The following is a 21,247-nucleotide window of genomic DNA, read 5'->3' on the forward strand; positions in this document are numbered from 1 at the left end:
CGGTGGCCACGTCATCGCGACAAACAGCAGGAATTGGGAATCAAAGGCCTGAGTTGGCCACAAGCTTCTCCCCCCAAAAGATTTGGAGGTGACTTGGGTCATTCTTTTCAAGAGCCATGTCACTGGGATGGCTGTCCTGGTTCTGCCTGCCCTCCCCTGGTCCTCCGGCCCCTGCTCTCCCAACACGGCCCCCAGACAGAGGTTCAGAGGTTTGGAGAATCTGTGACCCGATGATGGGGCCATGTTACACCCTCTGATGTCTCCACCCGGTGGTTCCCAACCCATTAATCCCGAAGGGCTCCCCTCATCTTCTCCTCCAACAGACCCCACATTTTTAAAAGACTGTCTTTGAAGTCGAGAGCACTTCAATTGAGACTTTGTGTCACCGTTTTTACTAATCAAAGGCACATCTAATTGCTAATCAGAGCTTCTGAGCGGCAGAAGGTTTCACACTGAATGACAGCAAAGAAAGACCATTTTGCCATTAAATTAGTCTGTGGGGTCTTAGCACAGGCATATGTATGATTTCTTTTAAGCTTTTAGAAATATTGAGGCGTTCCTGTCTTGGCGCAACGGAAATGAAGCTGACTAGGAACCATGAGGTTGTGGGTTTGACCCCTGGCCTTGCTCAGTGGGTTAAGGATCCGGCATTGCCGTGAGCTGTGGTGTAGGTTTGCAGACGCGGCTCAGATCTGGCCTTGCTGTGGCTGTGGTGTAGGCCGGTGGCTATAGCTCCGATTCAACCCCGAGCCTGGGAACCTCCATGTGCTGCGGGTGCGGCCCTAAAAAAGACAAAAAGAAAAGAAAAGAAAAAAACAGAAATATTGAAAAGAACGGAAGGACCCCCACGTGGCTGCCTTCTCGGGCTGCTGAGGACATGGGACTCCAGGCTGGGAACCACAGGCCGTATTCTTCTCTGCTCTTCCACATCCCCCAGGAGCCAGACCCCAGCAGATGCTACCTGTGGGTCCTGGGCTACCTGGGCTGCTATTTATTTGACAGGTCATCCCTGAGGCCCTGGGTGGGTCGATGTCTCCCATCCCCATGGTGCTGAGCTATGATGTTTGGCCTTGATGGGGAGCGCTGGAGGCTCCACCTGCTTTGTGTCAGGGTGGTCCCAGTCCCGCGTCTCATGTAGGCTGTACTGTGCATTCCTGATGTGTTAGGGAATGGGGGGGGGGGGGCCGCGCTTTTCCCTTATGGGTTCGCCTGCTTTTTAGGCTGTGAAAGTCCACATACACACTCACACCAACATACCACCCTGGCATGGGGCCGGCCCACAGAGCCTTCCCTGCAAGGATCCACACATGCCGATTCTCACGGCCCCCAGACCATCTCCTGACACACCCACTTAATGCCAAACACTCTCAGGACTCTCACTCTGCCCCCCCACCCCACCCCCAGGGACATTCTGCCATGTTCCTGTTGGCACAGGCAGCAATGTTCACTGGTTATAATAGTGTCTTACTTTCCGAGTAAGTGATGAAGACTCAGAGACCCCAAACTAGGGCTCAGATCACCCCTATCCCTCTTTCCCAAACCCCATGTGCTGTGCAGCCAATACCAGAGCTTTTCAAACTTCACTGCGCCTAAGAACCACTCAGAGGACATATCAAATTTCCCGGAGTTCCCTGGTGACCTAGCAGTTAAGGATCCGGCGTTGTCACTGCTGTGGCTCAGGTCACTGCGGTCGTGCAGATTCAGTCCCTGGCCTGGGAATTTCTACCTGCCATGGGTACAGCCAAAAAAAAAAATCAACACGCAAATTCCTGAGTCCCACCTTAGAAATTCTCACGGAGTGGTCCAGGGTGGGATCTGAGCATCTGCATCTCCAATCAGCTCACAGGGGTGGTGAGGCTGGCACAGTGGTCTACCCAGCAGTGCGATGGGGATGTAGTCACATCCACTCGTCCGAGCTGCTGGAATCCGGGGCTGCACATGCACCATACTGCCCCTTAGCACCACTCCCACCCTGTGCTGCCCCCCGCAGGAGTGGAGCAACCAGACCAGGGAAAGGCAGAAGGGAAGAGTCCTTGATCATCAGGGGAATGGGCCTGACCAGACACCTGGTCCGGCCCAGTTTCCAGGTGGAGGGAGAGTTGGGGCTGCCGGGGAACAGCTCAGCCCCAAGTGATCACTCAGCCTCCAGCACCAGCTTCCCTCCCCTCGGCCACCGGTGGCCTCTGTCTCCACTTATCTGCTCTCCTTCCACTGAGACCCACTGATCAGCCCTGGCTACAGCAGCTGAAGGTGTGGCCTCTGTCGTGGGGGCCTGTGTCCCTGGGAGTGACCCCTGCCTTCCTCCTACTCCCGCCATTCCTGTGCAAACCCTCTGCCTTGGGCTCCCAGCCATCCCCACTAACTGCCTGTAGCTCTCACCCACAGCCTCGCACCCCCCCCTGCACCTCTGCTCTGCTCCTGCCCCATCTGGGGGCTGGGCAGTCCTGGGGGTGCCCTTCTCCCCACTGTCTGACTCTGGGATTTTCTCTGCCCAAGGCAGCTCATACTGGTGGGAGGCAAAGTGGTGGGGGCTAGGGCTGCCAACGTGCCCGTGACTGCTGGTCGTAGCCCCTCCTGGGTCATAGCTGGAGCTCTCAGAGTAGCAGATTCACCCAGGCTCCTCCCAGGGGGTCTCACTTTCTTCTCTGAGCTCAGATGTTTGCCGGTAGAACTGAGGTCCCAGGAGCAACAAGGGGGTGGCATCACCCAGAGCCCAACATCGAAAGCCTTTGGGCAAACGCTAAACCCACCCGGCAGCTGGTGAGGGACTCGGGCGGGGAGTTCAGGCAGTCTTGGCACCTGCTGGTCTGGGATCGGGGCGAGGGTAGAGGGACATTTGTTCAGACCTCAAGGGCCTGGGACCGGTCGCTATGAACGGATGCCCTGCCTGAGTCGTCCCACCCTCTGGGCCTCTTGGAGGAGGGTCGCTGGCTGAATCCCCGGCCACCGGCTCCTCTGACTCCTAGAGCAAGGCTGGGAGGTGGCGGCGGTGGCAGCTCCCTGTGGCCTGGGGCTGCCTACACAGTCAGACTGGGGTGACGGGGGAGGTGGGGGAGACTCATCCCAACCTCTCCTCTGCATTGTCTCAGCTAATAATGGGGCTAATAAGGAGCCGCTTCTTCTAACCGAATTGTATTCAAACATTTTAGTTAATTCTCCATTCATATTTTAGCATAATGGGATCGGGTGCGCTCGGCACTTATGGAGATTAATGCAGAGAAAGAGTTCCGGCTGCTAAGGCAACGCTGGGCGACTAGCGCCCTCTGGTTCTTGCGGGTACTCAAGGAAGGAAGCAAGAGGCCAGCTCACCCGGTCCACCCTCCAAGATCGCATCGCCGTGTGGATGACCCGTGGCGTCACGTTGTCCCCGGTCCCTGGCCTCTCCACCCCTGTCCTCCTGGGGGCCGGGAGGGCCGCCACAGAGTCACGGTTGGCTGGCCCGTCTCTGGAAACAAAAATATGGCCTAAGGCACCCTTTGGTGCCCCAGAACCCCGGGGACTTTGTGTCACTTGGTTATCCAGACCTCAGGGCTGATGCTGGAGCGTGGCATCTGGTGAGGCTGAACGTAGAGCTTCTTGGGTACTCTTCTTCCTTCGGCCTTTGGTGGGGGCCCACCCCAGGCCGCTCCCTGCCTCAGTTTACCTCTCTGTTAAACGATCCTGCATGGGAGAGGAGAGTTAGAGCCGAGCTGGCCTGAGCCCAAAGCTTCCTGCCGCCCCTGGCATGGGCCTCAGAGGCTGCAGCCCTGGCTGGCTGGCTTCCGCCCTAGACTTCCTGAGGGGGAAGAGCTGTCTGGGACCTGAGGCTACCCCAAGCCTCCCCGTGGGGAGCCTCTTCTTTCTTTGTGGCTGCTGGGGGCCCAATCTGTCAAGCACCTCGGATGACATGTATCCCCAACTTGGCCTGGCCTTTCCTCACACCCGGAGGAGGGGCCCCCTGAAATCGTCTGCTCCCAGATTCGTTCTGCCTGCATAGTAGGTCAACCTTCTGTCACTGTGATTTTCATAACAAAGTGGTTCACTAATTACAAGAGAAATATGCCTCTGACAGATCTCAGACAGTGCTTCCAGCCCAGACTGCAGGTGAAGCTGCCCTGGCCCCGGAGCAGGCTGGGCACTGCCTCATTAGAAACTGGGTGAGTCCTCCTGGCGGGGCTGGTGCAGAGCCCTGCGGCCTCCCCTCTGCCCTCCCCCACACGAGGGTTCAGGAGGCCCAGGCCCTGCCCACCCCCCGGAGGCCCTCTGAGCCGGTCAGTGCAGCCAGCCAAGAAGATGTCCAATTTCCAATCTCCGGTTTTATCTCCAAATCCCAGCTCTGTGTAATCTTTGCTCCCCGCCAGAGGCTGAGCTCGGTGAGGGAGCAAGAACCTTCCCCTCTCCATTGATGGAGCTTCCGCTGAGCCCAATGAGACCTGTTGTTTTCATCTATTGATCTGGCCTCGCTGCAGAGCACCGGGTCGAGGGTGTCACCGAGGGGCTGGTGGATTTGGGAGGCTGCCTCGGGGAGGGCACTCACCTGGCGTCTAATGTGGGTGGGGAGCTCTGCATGTCCTGACCCCCTCTGCAACCAACTGCAGCCAGTAGAACAAATGCTTGGAGGGGAGACACCAAGAGAGCTGCCCCCCTCCCCGAAAGGGCGGCGTGCGGAGGGCGAGGATGCTGATGACGCTGGAATGTTTCAGCTCTGGCAGTAGAGGCTGGCGGCTGGGGGGTGGGGGTGGGGGGAATGTGGGTGGAGGAGCACAGGGGCAGGGCCCAATGGCTGCTGTGTTCCCCCACTGCCCGCCCCCCCAGAAGCCCAGTGCAAACCCTACTACTCGGACTACCCCCGCTTCCGGCTCCTCGTCCACCACCTGTGTACCAGCCACTACCTGGATCTCTTCATCACCGGTGTCATTGGGCTGAACGTGGTCACCATGGCCATGGAGCACTACCAGCAGCCCCAGGTAGGAGCAGGTGACCGGCCATCTGGTCCCACCTCCAGCCACGAGGCGAACCCGACCTGAGCCGGGACCCCTCAGGAGAGCGCTGGGCAACCCTACAGGGCGTCCACCTCTGGAGGTGGGTCTTCTCTTGGTTTTACAGGTGAGAACACTGAGGCTCAGAGAGGTTAGCTGACTTGACCAAGGTCACACAGCTAGGAAGTGGAGGACCTGGTTTCTTCACCCAGCAGATATTCATGGAGTGCCTACTCTGTGTTGGGCTCTGGACCTTTGAGGGTAAAAGAGGGCAGACTGTCGCCTGCCCTTCTGGAGTTTAGATTCTAGTGAACGTCCAGTTGCAAACCTCAACCTGTGATCTTGCCACTCACCAAGTCAGCCTCCGTCGGCTGCTCTTCAAGCCTCAGTTTTTCCATCTGTAAAATGGGGACATTGAATTGGTAATGTGAAAGGCCCCTTCCAGTTCTAGCATTCTGTGCCTTCTAGCACATTGTCTCGTGATCTCACCATCTCCAAAAGAGAGAGATCCTTTAACACGAAGTCTGGATCCTGCATGTAAATGAGAACCCAACAGTATCCTAGAGTGGTGGCCACGTGTCACCCATCACGGCGGGCGCAGGGAGGAAAAGTCCCCATAGACTCTCCCTGTGTCTCCCAAATCTGGGAGGTGTCGCGAGGGGTCAGGGCAGGCATCGGCCCTAGGGCTTAAGGACTGCATCTTGCCCCCGTCCCTGCCAGATCCTGGATGAGGCTCTGAAGATCTGCAACTACATCTTCACTGTCATCTTTGTCTTGGAGTCAGTTTTCAAACTGGTGGCCTTTGGCTTCCGACGGTTCTTCCAAGACAGGTAACAGAGAGGGGAAGGGGAGCCAAGGAGCGGGAGAAACGGCATGTCTCCTGGGAGTTCCCGGAATGATCTAGGGCCTGAAGATCTTTCTTGAGTCCCAAGGTTCAGCTTCTGAGACCCACCCAGGGCTGATGGTGGGGTGGGGGCTGGGGGCGTATCCAGGACCTGGGAAATGGGAGGGGAGGAAGGGATCTTGGCCAGACAGGGCCTGGGGACACTGACAGCTGGAAAGCAGTAAGGCCTAGCCTGGAGCCAGACTGCCTGGACCAGATTTGAATCCTAGCTCCACCACTTAGAAGCTGACAATCCTGGGTAAGTTACTTAATCTCTCTGTGCCTCAGTTTCCTCATCCATAAAATGGGAAATAGGCGTTCTCATTGTGGCGCAGCGGAAACAGATCTGACTAGGAACCATGATGATGCAAGTTCTATCCCTGGCCTCGCTCAGTGGGTTAAGGATCTGGTGTTGCCGTGAGCTGTGTAGGTCACAGATGCGGCTCGAATGCTGCATTGCTGTGGTTCTAGCATAGGCCAGCAGCTATGGCTCCGATGAGACCTCTAGCCTGGGAACCTCCATGTGCCGCGGGTGTGACCCTAAAAAAAAAAAAAAAAAAAAAGAGGGAAATAACTGTATTTACATCATAGAGTTGTGAAGACTGTGAGTTCCTACCTGAAAAGTCTTTCAAATAGTGCTGGGCACAGAGAAAATACCACGTGAGTGCCCGATTGAAAAGCAAATAAATAAAAACAAAAAGCCGAGGCCCTTGAGCTAAAGTCCTAGCCCCACGTGTGCTCCCCCGCTGGTTGTGTGAACATAGATAAGCCACACCTTCTCTGGAGGATGGGAAGGCTGGACTGGCTGACCTCCACCGTCTTTTCTTTTTTCTTTTTCTTTCTTTTTTTTTTTTTGTCTTTTTGCCATTTCTTGGGCTGCTCCCATGGCATATGGAGGTTCCCAGGCTAGGGGTCGAATCAGAGCCGTAGCCGCTGGCCTACGCCACAGCCACAGCAACATGGGATCCGAGCCGCGTCTGCGACCTACACCACAGCTCACGGCCACGCCGGATCCTTAACCCACTGAGCAAGGCCAGGGATCGAACCCGCAACCTCATGGTTCCTAGGCGGATTCGTTAACCACTGCGCCACGACGGGAACTCCTCCACCCTCTTTTCTGTGGCTGAGGACGTGCCACTTGTGTTGTCACAGCTGCCCCCTCCTCTGCCGTGCCCCCCTCAGGGAGCTGTGTCCTGGGCTTTCAGGTGGAACCAGCTGGACCTGGCCATTGTGCTGCTGTCCATCATGGGCATCACGCTGGAGGAGATCGAGGTCAACGCCTCCCTGCCCATCAACCCCACCATCATCCGCATCATGAGGGTGCTGCGTATTGCCCGAGGTCAGTGCCTGGCTGCCTGCCTACCCCAGCCACCCTCCGAGGGGGACCTGCCCCCGGGGAGAGAGCAGGGGTCAGCTCTGCCTGGCTAGGGACCAGGTGGGTGTGGATTCCCGTGGGCCTTTCTTCCAGCCTCTGCCAAAGGGGAAGGCTGGGGGCTGGGCCTGGGGAGGGGGTGAAGCCACTGCAGCCTGGCTGGCTGGGGCTGGCCATCCCACCAGCCCCAGCCCCGGCTCTGGCCCCGCTCCACCTGCTGTGTGACCCGGGACCCAGAGGGGCCAGCTCACGACATTGTCCTGTTCTGCAGTGCTAAAGCTGCTGAAGATGGCTGTGGGCATGCGGGCGCTGCTGGACACAGTGATGCAGGCCCTGCCCCAGGTAGCTGGGAGGCGAGGGTGGGTGGGAAGGGTCCTCTCGGGGAGGAGAGGGTGCTCTCCCCAGGGGCGGGGGCTCAGGGAAGCTGGCCAGGAGATCCAGTGGCACCTTTTCCATTTCTTTTCCTCTTTTCCAGGTGGGGAACCTGGGACTTCTCTTCATGTTGTTGTTTTTCATCTTTGCAGCTCTGGGCGTGGAGCTCTTTGGAGACCTGGGTGAGTTGGGGTAGGGAGGGCGGAGGAGCCAGGGCTGCAGACCCAGGGGCCCTGGACTAACTCGGGCCCCTCTCCCCTTCCCTCCTCCTCCAGAGTGTGACGAGACACACCCCTGCGAGGGCCTGGGCCGGCATGCCACCTTCCGGAACTTTGGCATGGCTTTCTTAACCCTCTTCCGAGTATCCACAGGTGACAACTGGAATGGCATCATGAAGGTGAGAGCCCACGGTGGCGGCGGCAAGGTCCCTCCCAGGGCTGGCTCGGTCCCAAAGGAGACAGCCCCCCCCACCGCCCGACCCCCGTCTTGGCTCAGGACAAGTTGCATGTGAATCAAAGCATGTGACCGTCCCTCCCCCATACTGGAACACTCTGGAACTCCTCCCCCCCCCCCCCCGCCCCCGACATGCTCTTCTGCCCCCAGGACACTGTAACGCCCTCCTCTTGCCATTCCTTCTCCCGCTGCCAAGCCCCATGGCCCCGGTTGGCCCGATTTCCCGATTTCCCCGGGCCGGCTCTGTCTGTCCCCTGCCCTCCCGGCCTCACCCCTCTAACCCGCCTCCCCAGGACACCCTCCGGGACTGCGACCAGGAGTCCACCTGCTACAACACTGTCATCTCCCCGATCTACTTCGTGTCCTTCGTGCTGACAGCCCAGTTTGTGCTGGTCAACGTGGTGATTGCTGTGCTGATGAAGCACCTGGAGGAGAGCAACAAGGAGGCCAAGGAGGAGGCCGAGCTGGAGGCTGAGCTGGAGCTGGAGATGAAGACCCTCAGCCCCCAGCCCCCCTCACCGCTGGGCAGCCCCTTCCTCTGGCCTGGGGTCGACGGTCCCGACAGCCCCGGCAGCCCCAAGCCTGGGGCCCCGGAGGCCGCGGCCCGTGCTGGAGCAGCCTCCCACTTCTCCCTGGAGCACCCCATGGTAAGCAACCCTCCCCACACACACCCCCTCGAGAGGGTGTGGGATGGAGACGGGTGGCATGGGTGCTCAGTGGTGGGTCACATACAGGGAGCGGGCAGCAAGCAGGCCTCAGGTCTCCTGAATCGTTCTGACCCTCCTGCCTGGATGCAGAGGAGCGAGCAGGCCCCTGCCTGTCCCCAGAGACGGCTGCCCACACTCGAGGCATGGGGCCAACAAGCCGCTGGCACGTCCGTCCCAGTGCCTCCAGCCTGGCCTGGACGCGCCTTTCCTGGCTCTTAGGTTCAAGGCTGTTTTCTGTTTCCTTCCTGTTTCTTTCTTACCCTTGCCCGATGTTGCCAAACCCCTTTCCTTCCCTGCCCTTCCACCTGCCTAATTCCATCTCTTGGTCCTTGGCCCCGATCTTCTTTTTCCTCCTCCCTCTCCCCCTGTGGGCTCTTCTCATCTTCCGTCTCCCACGTTTCCTTCCTCTGCCCACACCTCCCTTCCCCATCTTCCCCATCCGCTCTCGTTCTCTGTGTCTTTGTTGTTCTGTGGGTGTGGGGGGGGGCACACACGCGTGTGACCTCTTTCTCTCTCTGTGCCTCTTCTCGATCCCCTGCCACGGCACGTCCCCGTCACTGCTCCCCTGACCCCTGCTCCCCTGACTCTCTGGCTCCCCTTATGGGCGCGTCCTCCCCAGGACGGACAGCTGTTTGACACCATATCCCTGATGATCCAGGGCTCCCTGGACGGGGAGCTGAAGCTGATGGACGAGCTGGCAGGCCCAGGGGGCCAGCCCTCTGCCTTCCCTCCCGCCCGCAGCCCGGGCGGCTCCGACCCACAGGTTACTGTGTCCCCGTGCTGTGCCCCTTCTCCTGACTGTGCTGGGCTGTGCCATGCTGTGCCATGCTTCTGGGGAAGCGGGGGTGTTTCCTGCCCACTGGGTATCTGGGGAAAGAACAGCCTCGGGGCCTCAGTGGTGCTTTGGGCTTGGCAGGAGGCAGCCGGGGGTTCTTCTGACTGAGATCAACCTCAGGAACTCGGAGCTGGAAGATAAGGATGCTGAAGTTGCCCTTCCGAGGGAGGCTAGATGGAGGGGGGGGGGGTTGGAGAGGGCAACTGCGAGCAAGAACCTGGAAGGTAAAAGGAGGATGGAGCTGAAGATGGTTGTCAGTGGACCTTAGGGGTTCAGGACGTGAGATGCCAGATCCAGGGGAGAGGGGCTTTGGGGGAGAGTGCAGGTGGCCAGGACACCCACTGAGGGACACATCTTAGGCCACGGGCTGCTTCTTCTCCATGTCCAAGGCCCTCTCCCCAGTCCTCTGTTTGGTGGCTTTTTTAAGCTATGGAACCCACTGGGCATTGACAAGTGCTGTCAGTAGCCGGTGGCTTCTGACCTGGTCCTGAGAGGGGATGCGAGGCTTCCAGCTGGGAGGGGCTTCTGAGGACTTGGATCTGCAGTAGGACTTGGCTCCTCCCCAAGCTCTGCCCCTTCCACAGCATCTCAGCTAGGTCCTCTGCTTTCTGGCATCCTCTTCCTTCTACCCTTGGCACCTGTCTGGCTGCCTTTGATGCCCTCCACCTGGAGGTGCACCCCACCAACATGTCCCCTAGGTCAGGGACTGCAAGAAAGCCCAGGGTTGGAGTTCCTGTCGTGGCATAGCGGAAACGAATCTGACTAGGAACCACAGGGTTGCAAGTTCAATCCCTGGCCTTGCTCAGTGGGTTAAGGATCCGGCGTTGCCATGAGCTGTGCTGTAGGTTGCAGACTTGGCTCGGATCTGTCATTGCTGTGGCTGAGGTGTAGGCCAGCAGCTACAGCTCCGATTACACCCCTAGCGTGAGAACCTCCACAGGTGCTGCCCTAAAAAGACAACAACAACAACAAAGCCCAGGGTGGAAGCACAGAGACAGGTGTCAGCTGGAGGTAGAAAGCCTAGCATTCTGTGGGCCCTGATGGCTGCTGGGGCAGGCAAGCAGGCTCCCGGCCCCTGGGACACCTGTAGCCTGATGCAAAGAAATGGACAGTGATCCTCAAATCGGAAGGAACCTTGCCTCTGTGGTTCCTGACCCCTTGTCGGGATTCAGTCTCAGATAGGCTATGAGGATCTGAACCCGGCAATGACCTTAGAATGGTCAGTGCAGAGCGCGTCCCTTCCCGAGGCCTCCCATCCTGAAGGAAGCTCATGGGGAAAGGTGCTGGGGGAGGAGAGCATGTGTTCAGAAGGTGACCTGGCAGCCAGCTCATCTGGGAGGCGTGGCCCCACTCTCCCCCAGGGTCCTGCAGGCATAGAAGCCTGCCTGCCGATCCCAGGTGAGCCAGCCAGATGGTGCGGTGGCCCACCAGAATGTAGCCAATTCAGGCCAGCGGGAGGAGAGCCTCTCCCAGAACCTCAGCAGGAGAGGACAGGCGGGGGAGGACCTGGGAGGGGAGACGCCTGAATCTGGGGGCAGGCCAAGTCCTGCCAGGCTTTTTTGCAAGCAGAAAGAATAGGCAGAAAGCACTTGTCAGGTTGGCAGCTTTGTCCCCAGCGCCCCCCACGCTGCTCTGTCTGTGCTGGGAGCAGAGAGGCGCTTTGCTGGCCTTTCTTCATTTTTTTTTTTTTTTCCTGGTATCTTCTTTCTGAGAGTCAGAAACCCTGTCCGCTCCCTGCTCCCTCCCTGGGTGGTGGTAGTGTGGGAGGGGCTGTAAGATTCCTGGGGCATCTTTAGAATGTGTTTCTGTGTCTCCTCGCTTTGTCACTGTTTGCTCTGGCTCTTTGGTGCCTGCGCAGCCTCCCTGATCAGAGCAGGGGTTTGGAGTGGGGGGGAGGGGAGGCGCTCTCAGTTTTCTTGGCAAAGGGGTGGGGAGAGAGAAGGGGGGCCTTTTTTCCTTATGCTTGGTAAACGGGGAAGAGGAGCTCTGTGTGATGTGTGCGCGTGTGCGTGTCTGTGTGTGTGCGTGCACGTGTGCGTGTGTGTGTGTGTGCACGCACACTCGAGAGTGTGCCCTGTCCTGGTTTCTTATGCCTGATCATCTCTCTCCCTGTCTAGATCCCTCTAGCTGAGATGGAGGCTCTGTCTCTGACGTCAGAGGTTGTGTCTGAACCGCCCTGCTCTCTAGCTCTGACGGATGACTCTTTGCCTGATGACACTCACACACTCTTACTTAGTGCCCTGGAGAGCAATGTACATACACACAGCCCCTCACTGCTCCGCCAGCCTCTCCAGGGGCTGGGCTGGCTGCAGGGCTCCAGATCCCTCTCCTCCTCTCGCTCTGCCACCGGGTCCCACCCAGAGGCGCCTTAGTGCCCCAGGCTTTGCTCGGTCTTTCGGGTCCCCCCACGGGGGACAATGAAATTCGATCAGATGAAATGGGGGCCTTGCCCAGAAGAGCCCAGGGGCGGCAGTTGTGAAAGGGTTAATCCAGACACCCAGGAGTGACAGAGCTCAAAAACAGAGGTGTCATGGGAGTTCCCATCGTGGCTCAGTGGTGAATGAATCCGACCAGGAACCATGAGGTTGCGGGTTTGATTCCTGGCCTCGCTCAGTGGGTCAAGGATCCGGCGTGGCCGTGAGCTGTGGTGTGTAGGTCACAGATGTGGCTTGGATCCCACATTGCTGTGGCTGTGGTGTAGGCCGGCGGCTACAGCTCCAATTAGACCCCTAATCTGGGAACCTCCATATGCCGTGGGCGTGGCCCTGGAAAAGACCGAAAAAACAAAACAAAACAAAAAGAAACAAAACCCACAGAGGTGTCATCCGATTGCAGCACAGCTGACCAAAGGGCCTGTCTGGATGCAGAGTCAGTCTCTGTATTTGGAGCCCTGTGCAAGCCAGCCCTCCCCCTCTCAGCAACCCCCCCCAACATGAGCCATTCACCACCACATACTGGGTGAGAGCCACATCTCTGCTGCCACTACCATGCCCTTCTCCACCTGGGGGCCGTCCCTGTCTCCCTTGTCACTGTCCCTATGTGTCCCCACATCCTGGGGGGCTTCTTTGTGTTCTGAAAGCTTCTCCCCCCCTTGCCCAGCTCCCTGTCCCCATCTGACTGTGAGCAGCCCCTTCCTCCCTGCCTTCCTCCTCCTTTGGGGACATAAGAAGGGACAGGGCTCTGCTAGGGCAGGGCCTTGACCATAGGCTAGGGGTTCCTGGGGCGCTTGGAGTGGCTGGCAGAAGTGGAGCCTGGGACTGAGCCAGGAAGCGTAAGGATCCAGACCATTTTCCGACACAGCCACACTCAGGCTTGCTGGGGCTACTTAACTGGCTGGATCTTTGTGGAGGCAGGACCCCACAGCCTCTTTGAGAACCAGGAACAGACTGAGTGATGGAGAAATCTCTCAGGAACAAACCTTGTCTCCCTCCAGCTGGGGTCAATGGCTGTGTTACTGCCTTCCTTTGAAATACATTCAAAGAACATACTCCCATCCCCAGTCTGTCCACTAAAGGAGGACCCCCCCCCACCCCACCTGCCAGAATCACTGTGTAATTAATTAAAGGGGGGCAGGGAGGAGACAGGTAGGTGAGCCAGCTATGACATCCCCTCAGTGTTCCTCTGTCATTCAACTCCTATCAACCCAGCCCTTGTCTAGGGCTGGGTGCTGGGGCCACCTTAAGGAACTAGATGGCGACACAGCCTCTGTTCTGCAGGCAGTTTGGGGCTGCCTCTTCTGACCCTGATCTTTGGGAAGGTCCTCCCCCACTTCCCAATCCCCCCTCAGCCCCAGCACAGCAATTGGGATGGGGGAGCTGCTTTTAGCTTTCACCTCTCCACTGGACAGCTTCCGAGCCTCGCCAGGGGCCCTTGACAATGAGCTCTTGGGCCGCCTGCAGGGCTGGGGGCTGGGGGCTGGGGGCTGCTCTCCTCCTTTGGACACCCCCTCGCTCCTCTGCCATCCCCCCTGGGACATGCCAAGGTCATGCCGTATGAATGGTTTTCTAGGGGGCGGGGTATCCTCCCACCCCCTTCCTCCCTCTGTATGGAGGGCTCATCCGTGTGTCTGTCCCTTCTCCCTGACCACACTCATCCCATCGCCACCTGGTCCAGGGAGGGGCTGGGGGGCCGGGGCGGGGGGAGGCGCTTCTGGTTTCTGTGGCCAGACTCGGCCTCAGTTACCCAATCGGGGTGCTCCCTCTCCCTCCCACCTCCCTCCTGTTGCAGATGGAGTCCCACCCTGAGGAGGTGCCCATCCTTTTGGGACCAGATCTGCTGACTGTGCGAAAGGCTGGGGTCAGCCGGACACACTCTCTGCCCAACGACAGCTACATGTGCCGGGATGGGAGCACTGCCGAGGGGTCCCTGGGACACAGGGGCTGGGGGCTCCCCAAAGCTCAGTCAGGTACCAAGGCTGGAGGCAGGTCGGCTCGGCTTAAGCTGGGAGATCCCATCCTTGCCTAAGCTCCGCCCTGCCCTTGGGAAGTGGGGATGCCGAGGGGGCCAAGGGAGTCTCTCCTACCTCTGGGGAGCCCCCAGCCTGAGAGGGGTGGCTTTTGATCCAGAGTGGGGGTGGGGTGTGAGGCTAGAGGCCCCGACAGGGGTGGGGCTCGTGGAGAGAGTGGACGAGAGGGACTCGGGGGGACTCGGGACTCGGCACACTGACCCGCCAGTTCTCTCACCCCTCCCTCTCTCCTCGCAGGCTCCATCCTGTCCGTTCACTCCCAGCCAGCAGACACCAGCTACATCCTGCAGCTTCCCAAAGATGCCCCCCTTCTGCTCCAGCCCCATGGTGCCCCCACCTGGGTCACCATCCCCAAACTGCCCCCGCCCGGCCGTTCCCCTTTGGCTCAGAGGCCCCTCAGGCGCCAGGTGAGCAGGGGTAGAGGGTGGGTGTGGGCCGGGGCTGGGAACCCTAGGCTCTTGGTGATGGGTTTTGCATTCTCTCGTCAAATGTTTGTGTGCCAGTGATGTGCCAGACTGAGTTCTAGGTACCAAGGACACAGTTCTGGGCAAAGCAGAAGTGGCCTGTGCCCTTTGAGAATCTGCACCCCCTTGCTTATTTCACAGAGGAGGCCCAGAGACCTGAGGGGGCCATGCTTGCCCAGGGATGCATGTCAAGTTGGAGGTAGAACCCAGGTGGCTGGACTCGCTGTCCAAGGCCCAAAGCTGCCTCCCGAGCCTCTGTACTTCTAGACCTAGCTGAGAGGCATGAGGCACATTTTAGGTGGTCTCCCCTTTTGGCCAGGCCCAGGGCCCCCCTTCCAGAGTCCACACTTGGGGGGCACAGAGCAGAGGCTCCTGTAGCCAGGTGAGGCTCGTCTGCACCCCCCCCCCCCCAACCTCCGCCACTGTGCCCAGGCCACTGCCCGTGCTGTGTGTGCCTCCGGTGCCGGGATGGCCACATCAGAAACTGCTCCATCCAGCACATCTGGGGAGCCGGCACAGCCCTCATCCATTCAGAAAATATTCACGGAGCCGCCCCTATGTGTCAGTCACTGGGGACATGAACAAATGAGACAGCCCCTGCCGTCTGGAGCTCATGGTGTAATAGTGGAGACCTACACCCATCGGGCCATTGTGGCGACAGTGTGCAGGGTGCACGTGTGTGTGTGCAGCAGGGTGCCCAGGAGGAAAGAGTCAGGCCCTAAATCACGGAGCCCATAAAGTCAAGGGGTGCCTGCCATTCAGAGAGGGTATTTAAGGACACAGAAATAGCCTGGGTCGAGGCTGGGAGGCGGGCAGAAGCCAGCTGGGGAGCAGAGCTGGCCCAGTGCCTTCTTGGATGGCAGGGGTTGGGAGCTGTACGGAGCGGTTCCTGCCGGCCTGGGGGTGGGCGTAGGGGCACCGTGGATGATAGCGGTCAGACGGCATGTGGTTCCCCATCTCCCAACAAGAGCAGAACCTGCTACCTCTGCTTAGGGTGGTCCTACAGCTCCATGGAGGGGGAGGAGGGGCTGCCAAGTGGGACAGTTCACTGGGGAGAGGAAGCCCCGCTGAGCCCTCCCCCGCTTCCCCGACCCATCCAGGCAGCAATAAGGACGGATTCCCTGGACGTGCAGGGCCTGGGCAGCAGGGAAGACCTGCTGTCGGAGGTGAAAGGGCCCGCCCCGCCGCCGCTGGCCCGGGCCTCCTCCTTCTGGGGCCGCCCCAGCCCCCAGGCGCCACCGCACTCCCGCAGCCAGAGCAAGATCTTGAAGCACATGCCCCCGGCAGCACCCTGCCCAGGCCCAGAACCTGCCCGGGATGAGGGCCCACCAGACACCAGAAGCAGCTTAGAGCTGGACACGGAGCTGAGCTGGATTTCAGGAGACCTCCTGCCGGTGGGCGGCCAGGAAGAAGCCCCATCCCCGAGGGACCTGAAGAAATGTTACAGCGTGGAGGCCCAGAGCTGCCCCCGACGGCCTCCATCCTGGCTGGATGAACAGAGGAGGCATTCCATCGCTGTCAGCTGCCTGGACAGTGGCTCCCAACCCCGCCTGGGTCCCGGCCCCTCTAGCCTCGGGGGTCAGCCTCTTGGGGGACCTGGGAGCCGGCCCAAGAAGAAACTCAGCCCGCCCAGTATCTCCATAGACCCCCCAGAGAGCCAGGGCCCTCGGCCCCCACCCAGCCCTGGCGTCTGCCTCCGGCGGAGGGCTCCATCCAGCGACTCCAAGGATCCCTCGGCCTCCGGCCCTCCCGACAGCATGGCTGCCTCGCCCTCCCCAAAGAAAGACGTGCTGAGTCTCTCTGGTTTATCCTCTGACCCAGCAGACCTGGACCCCTGAGTCCTGCCCCCGCCCCCCCACTCACCTTCTCCACTGGGTGCCAAATCCTAGCTCCTCCTCCTGGGCTCTATTCCTGAAAAACGTTCCATATGGACACCAAGGAGGCCCTCCCCCTGCCTCAGTGGCGCTGGGCACCTGCAAGCAGAATTTCTGGAGCGTTAGAAGCAGCAGCCCTGGCCACCCTGGCTCCAGGCAGAGGGAGAGAGGCCCAGGGAAGCTGAGGTTCCCGACACCAGGAGCTGTTGGGAGAAAGCAATACGTTTGTGCAGAATCTCTATGTATATTCTATTTTATTAAATTAATTGAATCTAGTATTTGCGGGATGTACAGCATTTTGTGACTGAAGAGACTTGTTTCCTTCTGCTTTTATGTGTCTCAGAATATTTTTGAGGCGAAGGCGTCTGTCTCTTGGCTATTTTAACCTAACTAGTCTAGTTATATTCCCTCTTCTTGCAAAGCACAAGCTGGGACCGGAGAGTGCATTACAGCCCTGGCGGGGGCCTGTCTTCAGTGGAGAGCAAGAACCATTTTGGAAACTGCAATGTAACTTATTTTCTCCTTTAACCTCGTCATCCTTTTCTGTAGGAAAAAAAAAAAAAGAGAGAGAGAAAGAGAGAAAAAGAAAAAAAAGATTTTACAAATGAAATGGAACCTTTTTATATATACATACATACATATCTATATCTATAATAAAGTAATTTTCCAAAATAAAAAGTTAATCCCGGTCCAGAGTAAAAGCAAAAAGGGACAGAGTTAGGTGTTTCCAGATGGCACTGGAGAGAGATTCCTGGAGATGGGGAGTGGGTGGTGGGGAGGGGAGGGGTGGGAGCTGCCTCTGTGCATGTGTATGCGTGTTTACACGTGCCCATGGTGGGAGGAAGCGGGGAAATGCTACACCCCTCCCTCCCAGGGGCAAGAGAAGCCCCTCTGCTGGGTGGGCAGCCTGGACCAGTGGGGTTTACTCCTGCTTCTCTCTAAGCTTTATCGCTTCCTTTCCGCCAGGCAGCTCTGTGAATGTGCGTAATTCCAGATTAACTCTTATTTCTGCTGACAGCTATCAGCCGCCCATTGAAAGCTGGAAATTGGCATAATGAAGCTGTTTTGGATAATGGGGCTGACTGAGGCTGGGGGAGGGACCTCAGCTGCCGCAATGAGGATGCTTGGGGTGTGGGGGGGAGCCCGTGTAACTGGGTTTTCCTTTGTCAGGCTGCAGCCCCATAACCTGAGCGGTCAGGGCTTCAGCCTGCCTCCTTGGGGGAGGACCCCTGGGACATGGTGGGGTGCTGCTCCATCGGGGCCGGCAATGAGATTAAGCTGTGCGCACCGAGTGAGCGGCTCCCTCCTGAGATGGAGGGGGGCCGGGCTGGGACCTCCCGGTGGAGTTGGCAGGGTCGGGTGGCCAGGCTGCTGAGTGGGGAGCTGGCCCCCTAGGGGGTGATGAATGAGCGCTGTCAAGGTGTTTACAAAGTCGGCTGCTGCCTGCCCAGTGGGAGCCTGCAGAAGAGGGAGGGGGCGAAGACAGCCAAGGAGGCAGCGGGAAGGAGGGGAGAGGAGGAGGGGCGGGTGCCTTGGCCCAGAGCCTCCTTTCTGGTGCTACCACTTTTGTCTGAAACTCCATTGCCAAGACACGATGCCATGGTCATTAACCGCAGGCTCTGTGGGTCTGTCCCTGCCAGCCACCCCAATCCCACTCCCTTGACATTCCTGCCCCCTTACCCCCAGTACCTTCAAACCCCAGCACTCTTTTCTTTTTTTTTTTTTTTTTTTCGTCTTTTGTCCTTTTAGGGCGGCGCCGAGGCATATGGAGGTTCCCAGGCTAGGGGTCGAATCGGAGCTGTAGCCGCTGGCCTACGCCAAAGCCACGGCAACACCAGATCCAAGCCCTGTCTGCGACCTACACCGCAGCTCACAGCAACGCTGATCCTTATCCCACTGAGCAAGGCCAGGGATTGAACCCGCAACCTCACAGTTCCTAGTCGGATTCGTTTCTGCTGCGCCACAACGGGAACTCCCAAACCCCAGGACTCTTGAAACCTCAGTGACAGTTGGGGCTCAGCAGTCCTCACTGAGAGCCTCTGTCTGATCCTGGGTTTCTGGAGAGGTGGTGGGGTAGCTGCTCGATGGTTGAACCTGGAGGCTTTGTCCAATTCAGTATTTTCTAAGCTGATGAAAGTTTTTCTAATTGCTCTTTTGGACAGAAATGATACCACTCCTTGAAGCAAACATCTAGTTTTATCCTCTTAGGGTGTGCATTAGCGTGAAGCTTTTTTCTTCTGGCCTCCTTGGGTGGGAAGAAGGGAGTGCATGTAGGAACTGCCTTTTTATTAAAAAAAAAAAAAAAAGCAAAGCTGCACAAAATTCATAGAGTTTTGTCCCCTGGGTCTGCAGATTAAGCTTTTATATTTTGGTAGCACTTCATAGCTATCTATTCCCTAAGGAGGGTAGATTTGCAGAAGATGCTCTGGGGTCTTTTCTTCCTCTAGTGGTTAGAAAATTCTGGGTCAAGGTGAATCCAGAGGCCGGGCAGCTACCCCCTCCCCTCCATCCCAGGTTTCCTACCCACCCCCTGCCCCCAGGACCCCCTCAGAGTGAGAGTGGATATATGTGGGTAGAGGATTGTGGCCTCGCCCCCAACAATGTAAAATCTGGTGGGTTTTTTTTGTTTTTGTTTGTTTGTTTGTTTGTTTGCTTGCTTTGTAGGGCCCAACCCATGGCACACGAGCGTTCCCACACTAGGGGTTGAATGGGAGCTGCAGCTGACAGCCTATACCCCAGCCACAGCAACGCGGGGGGCACGGGATCCGAGCCATGTCTGGAACCCACATCACAACTCACGGCCAGGCTGGATCCCTGACCCACTGAGCGAGGCCAGGGATCGAACCCTCATCCTTATAGATACCAGTAGGATTCATTTCCGCTACGCCACAATGGGAATCCAAAATCTTTATCAGTGACGGAAACTCTCTGTCTCATTAAAAGGGTTTTGAAGTGGAAATCATGACGCTGCTGAATCTTATTAACCGTAGTAATAATAACAGGATGAGAACCTCATGATGTTTGATTAGATGGTTATTTGATACATTGGGGTGGGGAGCGGAGGAGTCTGGAGGAGTCTGGAGGGAAGAGGGGCTGGTGGAGGCAGCCGGTCTGCCATTAGGACCCCAGACTGGGTTGGAACTGGCCGGGAGCTTCAGGGATGGGGGAGCTTTTGGAGGTAAGAATGTTTACCCTGGTGCTTCTGCTCTCAGCTGTCTCCTTACAGGTTCAGAGGAAATCATGTTAACAGCTGCAGGCCCCCACCTCGGGCTTGGCTGCTTTGGCTTCCTCTACCTTAAGACTCCAAGAAAAGGTCTCTCTGGGGGCGGGGAGGACTAGGAAGAGGAGCAAGCATAGCTGGTGCTAAAAACAAATCTGAGGCTCATCTGCAGTCTCTCGCTGACTTCTCACAACACCCTAGCACAGGAGGTACTATTGCCCTCGTTGTCCCATGAGGCAATGTGTTCAGAAAGGTTAAGTGACCTGCCCGAGATCACACAGCCAGGAAAGGGCAGAATCAGAATTTCACCTTTGGTCAGGACAACATCCAGACAATTGGCTTCACATCATCCAAGCCTCTTTCCCGTTGTGGAAGGAAAGGGACACGGCGTGAGGCGTCCTGATCACAAAATGACTTGCCAGGGAGGACTTTTCCAAAGCCATCACATTTGCGTTCATGGAAATGTACCCATGAGCTCCCAGTTTGGTGCACTCAGAGGCTTAGAGGAGCCCACAGCCCCCCACCTGGTGTGGAGAGAGGCTCGGCCACAAGAGAAGCTGTCCCTCAGCTTCAGGTGCTTGGCCAAGGGCTGACTAAGGCTGACGCTGTAATTACCCAGTTTCCCAGGCACCACCTCTCGGTAACGCAACGCCGCCCTTGAACCTCAAAGCACCTGCTCTCCTCCTCCTTCCATCCCCTGCCTTGTCACTTCCTGCCCTTTCCTCTGCCCCACCCAGACCTCTCCCACTCTGCAAACACTTTTACCTCCATCCCCACCCCTAATCCTCAGCCATCACAGCTCTGTGACCTCCTCTCACCTTTCCTATGGGGGGTTGGGGGGGAAGGGCTGGCCACACAGTGCAGTGGGGGCATCAGACACCAGGTGGCAGCACAAGACACCTTCACTTGGTACCACCCAGGTGCCCCTTCTGTAGGGGTACCTAGCCAGGGAGAGGATACCGACACTGTTGGATACCTATCGATGGATGCTCTGTGTCGCCCCCAAAGGAGGAAAGTGTCTTGCAGAGCCCAGTAAAGGACTTCTCTGGAATCCCAGCCATCAGAGGGCTGAGTCCATGGTGCCCAGTCCACCGTCAGTGGACCCAGGAAAATCTAGGACAGTGGTTTCCAGAAGGGAAATTAACCCTCAAAAGAGATTTTAGGAAGTTCCTGTGGCACAGAGGGTGAAGGATCTGGCATGGGTGCAACGGTGGCCCAGGCTACAACTTTGTCTCTGGTTGGATCGCTGGCCCAGAAACTTCATGGTTGCGGCCAAAAATTAAGAGAGACTTTAGCTGTGGCCTGGCACCCTGCTCTGAGGACACAGCAAGGCTGGTCAAGGAGGTGGTGGCTCCAGCGAATGCCCATGAGGGAATTCTGCTAAGAACTGTGACTTAGCCTTGGTTCAGGGGCGGAAGCCGCTGACCGTGGCTCGTGGAGCTAATTAATTCTTCTTGCTTTGAAAACTCCTGAAGCGGGCACAGCAGCCAGTGCTCGCATGCCTGCCAAATCAGATCTAAGTGCAGATTAGGGGTGGAGGGGCAGACGTGTAAAAGCCAGTGGGGCCAGTGCAGATCCCCCATTGCATGGGGGTCCGGAGGAAAGGTATCATGCTCCACTGCATGGGAATAGAGAGCTGGAGCT

The 21,247-nt window shown here is 57.9% G+C and overlaps 1 protein-coding gene across 7 annotated transcripts in view; it reads left to right on the plus strand.

Moving 5' to 3' along the window:
• Positions 1-16,659, plus strand: part of CACNA1G (calcium voltage-gated channel subunit alpha1 G) — a 67,972-nt gene extending 51,313 nt beyond the window's left edge. For 4 of the 7 annotated variants that reach the window (XM_047757876.1, XM_047757877.1, XM_047757878.1 and 1 more), the window contains 10 exons: positions 4,795-4,946; positions 5,679-5,788; positions 7,047-7,180; positions 7,485-7,555; positions 7,689-7,767; positions 7,861-7,982; positions 8,332-8,685; positions 13,808-13,985; positions 14,283-14,452; positions 15,610-16,659. In XM_047757876.1, coding sequence (XP_047613832.1) covers positions 4,795-4,946; positions 5,679-5,788; positions 7,047-7,180; positions 7,485-7,555; positions 7,689-7,767; positions 7,861-7,982; positions 8,332-8,685; positions 13,808-13,985; positions 14,283-14,452; positions 15,610-16,347 — 2,108 coding nt within the window. In that variant the 3' untranslated portion in view covers positions 16,348-16,659. Of the gene's footprint in view, positions 1-4,794; positions 4,947-5,678; positions 5,789-7,046; positions 7,181-7,484; positions 7,556-7,688; positions 7,768-7,860; positions 7,983-8,331; positions 8,686-9,364; positions 9,509-11,697; positions 11,833-13,807; positions 13,986-14,282; positions 14,453-15,609 lie in introns of all 7 variants that reach the window. The other 3 variants (XM_047757874.1, XM_047757875.1, XM_047757873.1) reach the window with 2 other exon arrangements.
• The last annotated feature ends 4,588 nt before the right edge of the window (positions 16,660-21,247 follow it).

Source organism: Phacochoerus africanus, chromosome 14, assembly GCF_016906955.1.
Source record: "Phacochoerus africanus isolate WHEZ1 chromosome 14, ROS_Pafr_v1, whole genome shotgun sequence".
Classification (NCBI taxonomy): Eukaryota; Metazoa; Chordata; class Mammalia; order Artiodactyla; family Suidae; genus Phacochoerus; species Phacochoerus africanus.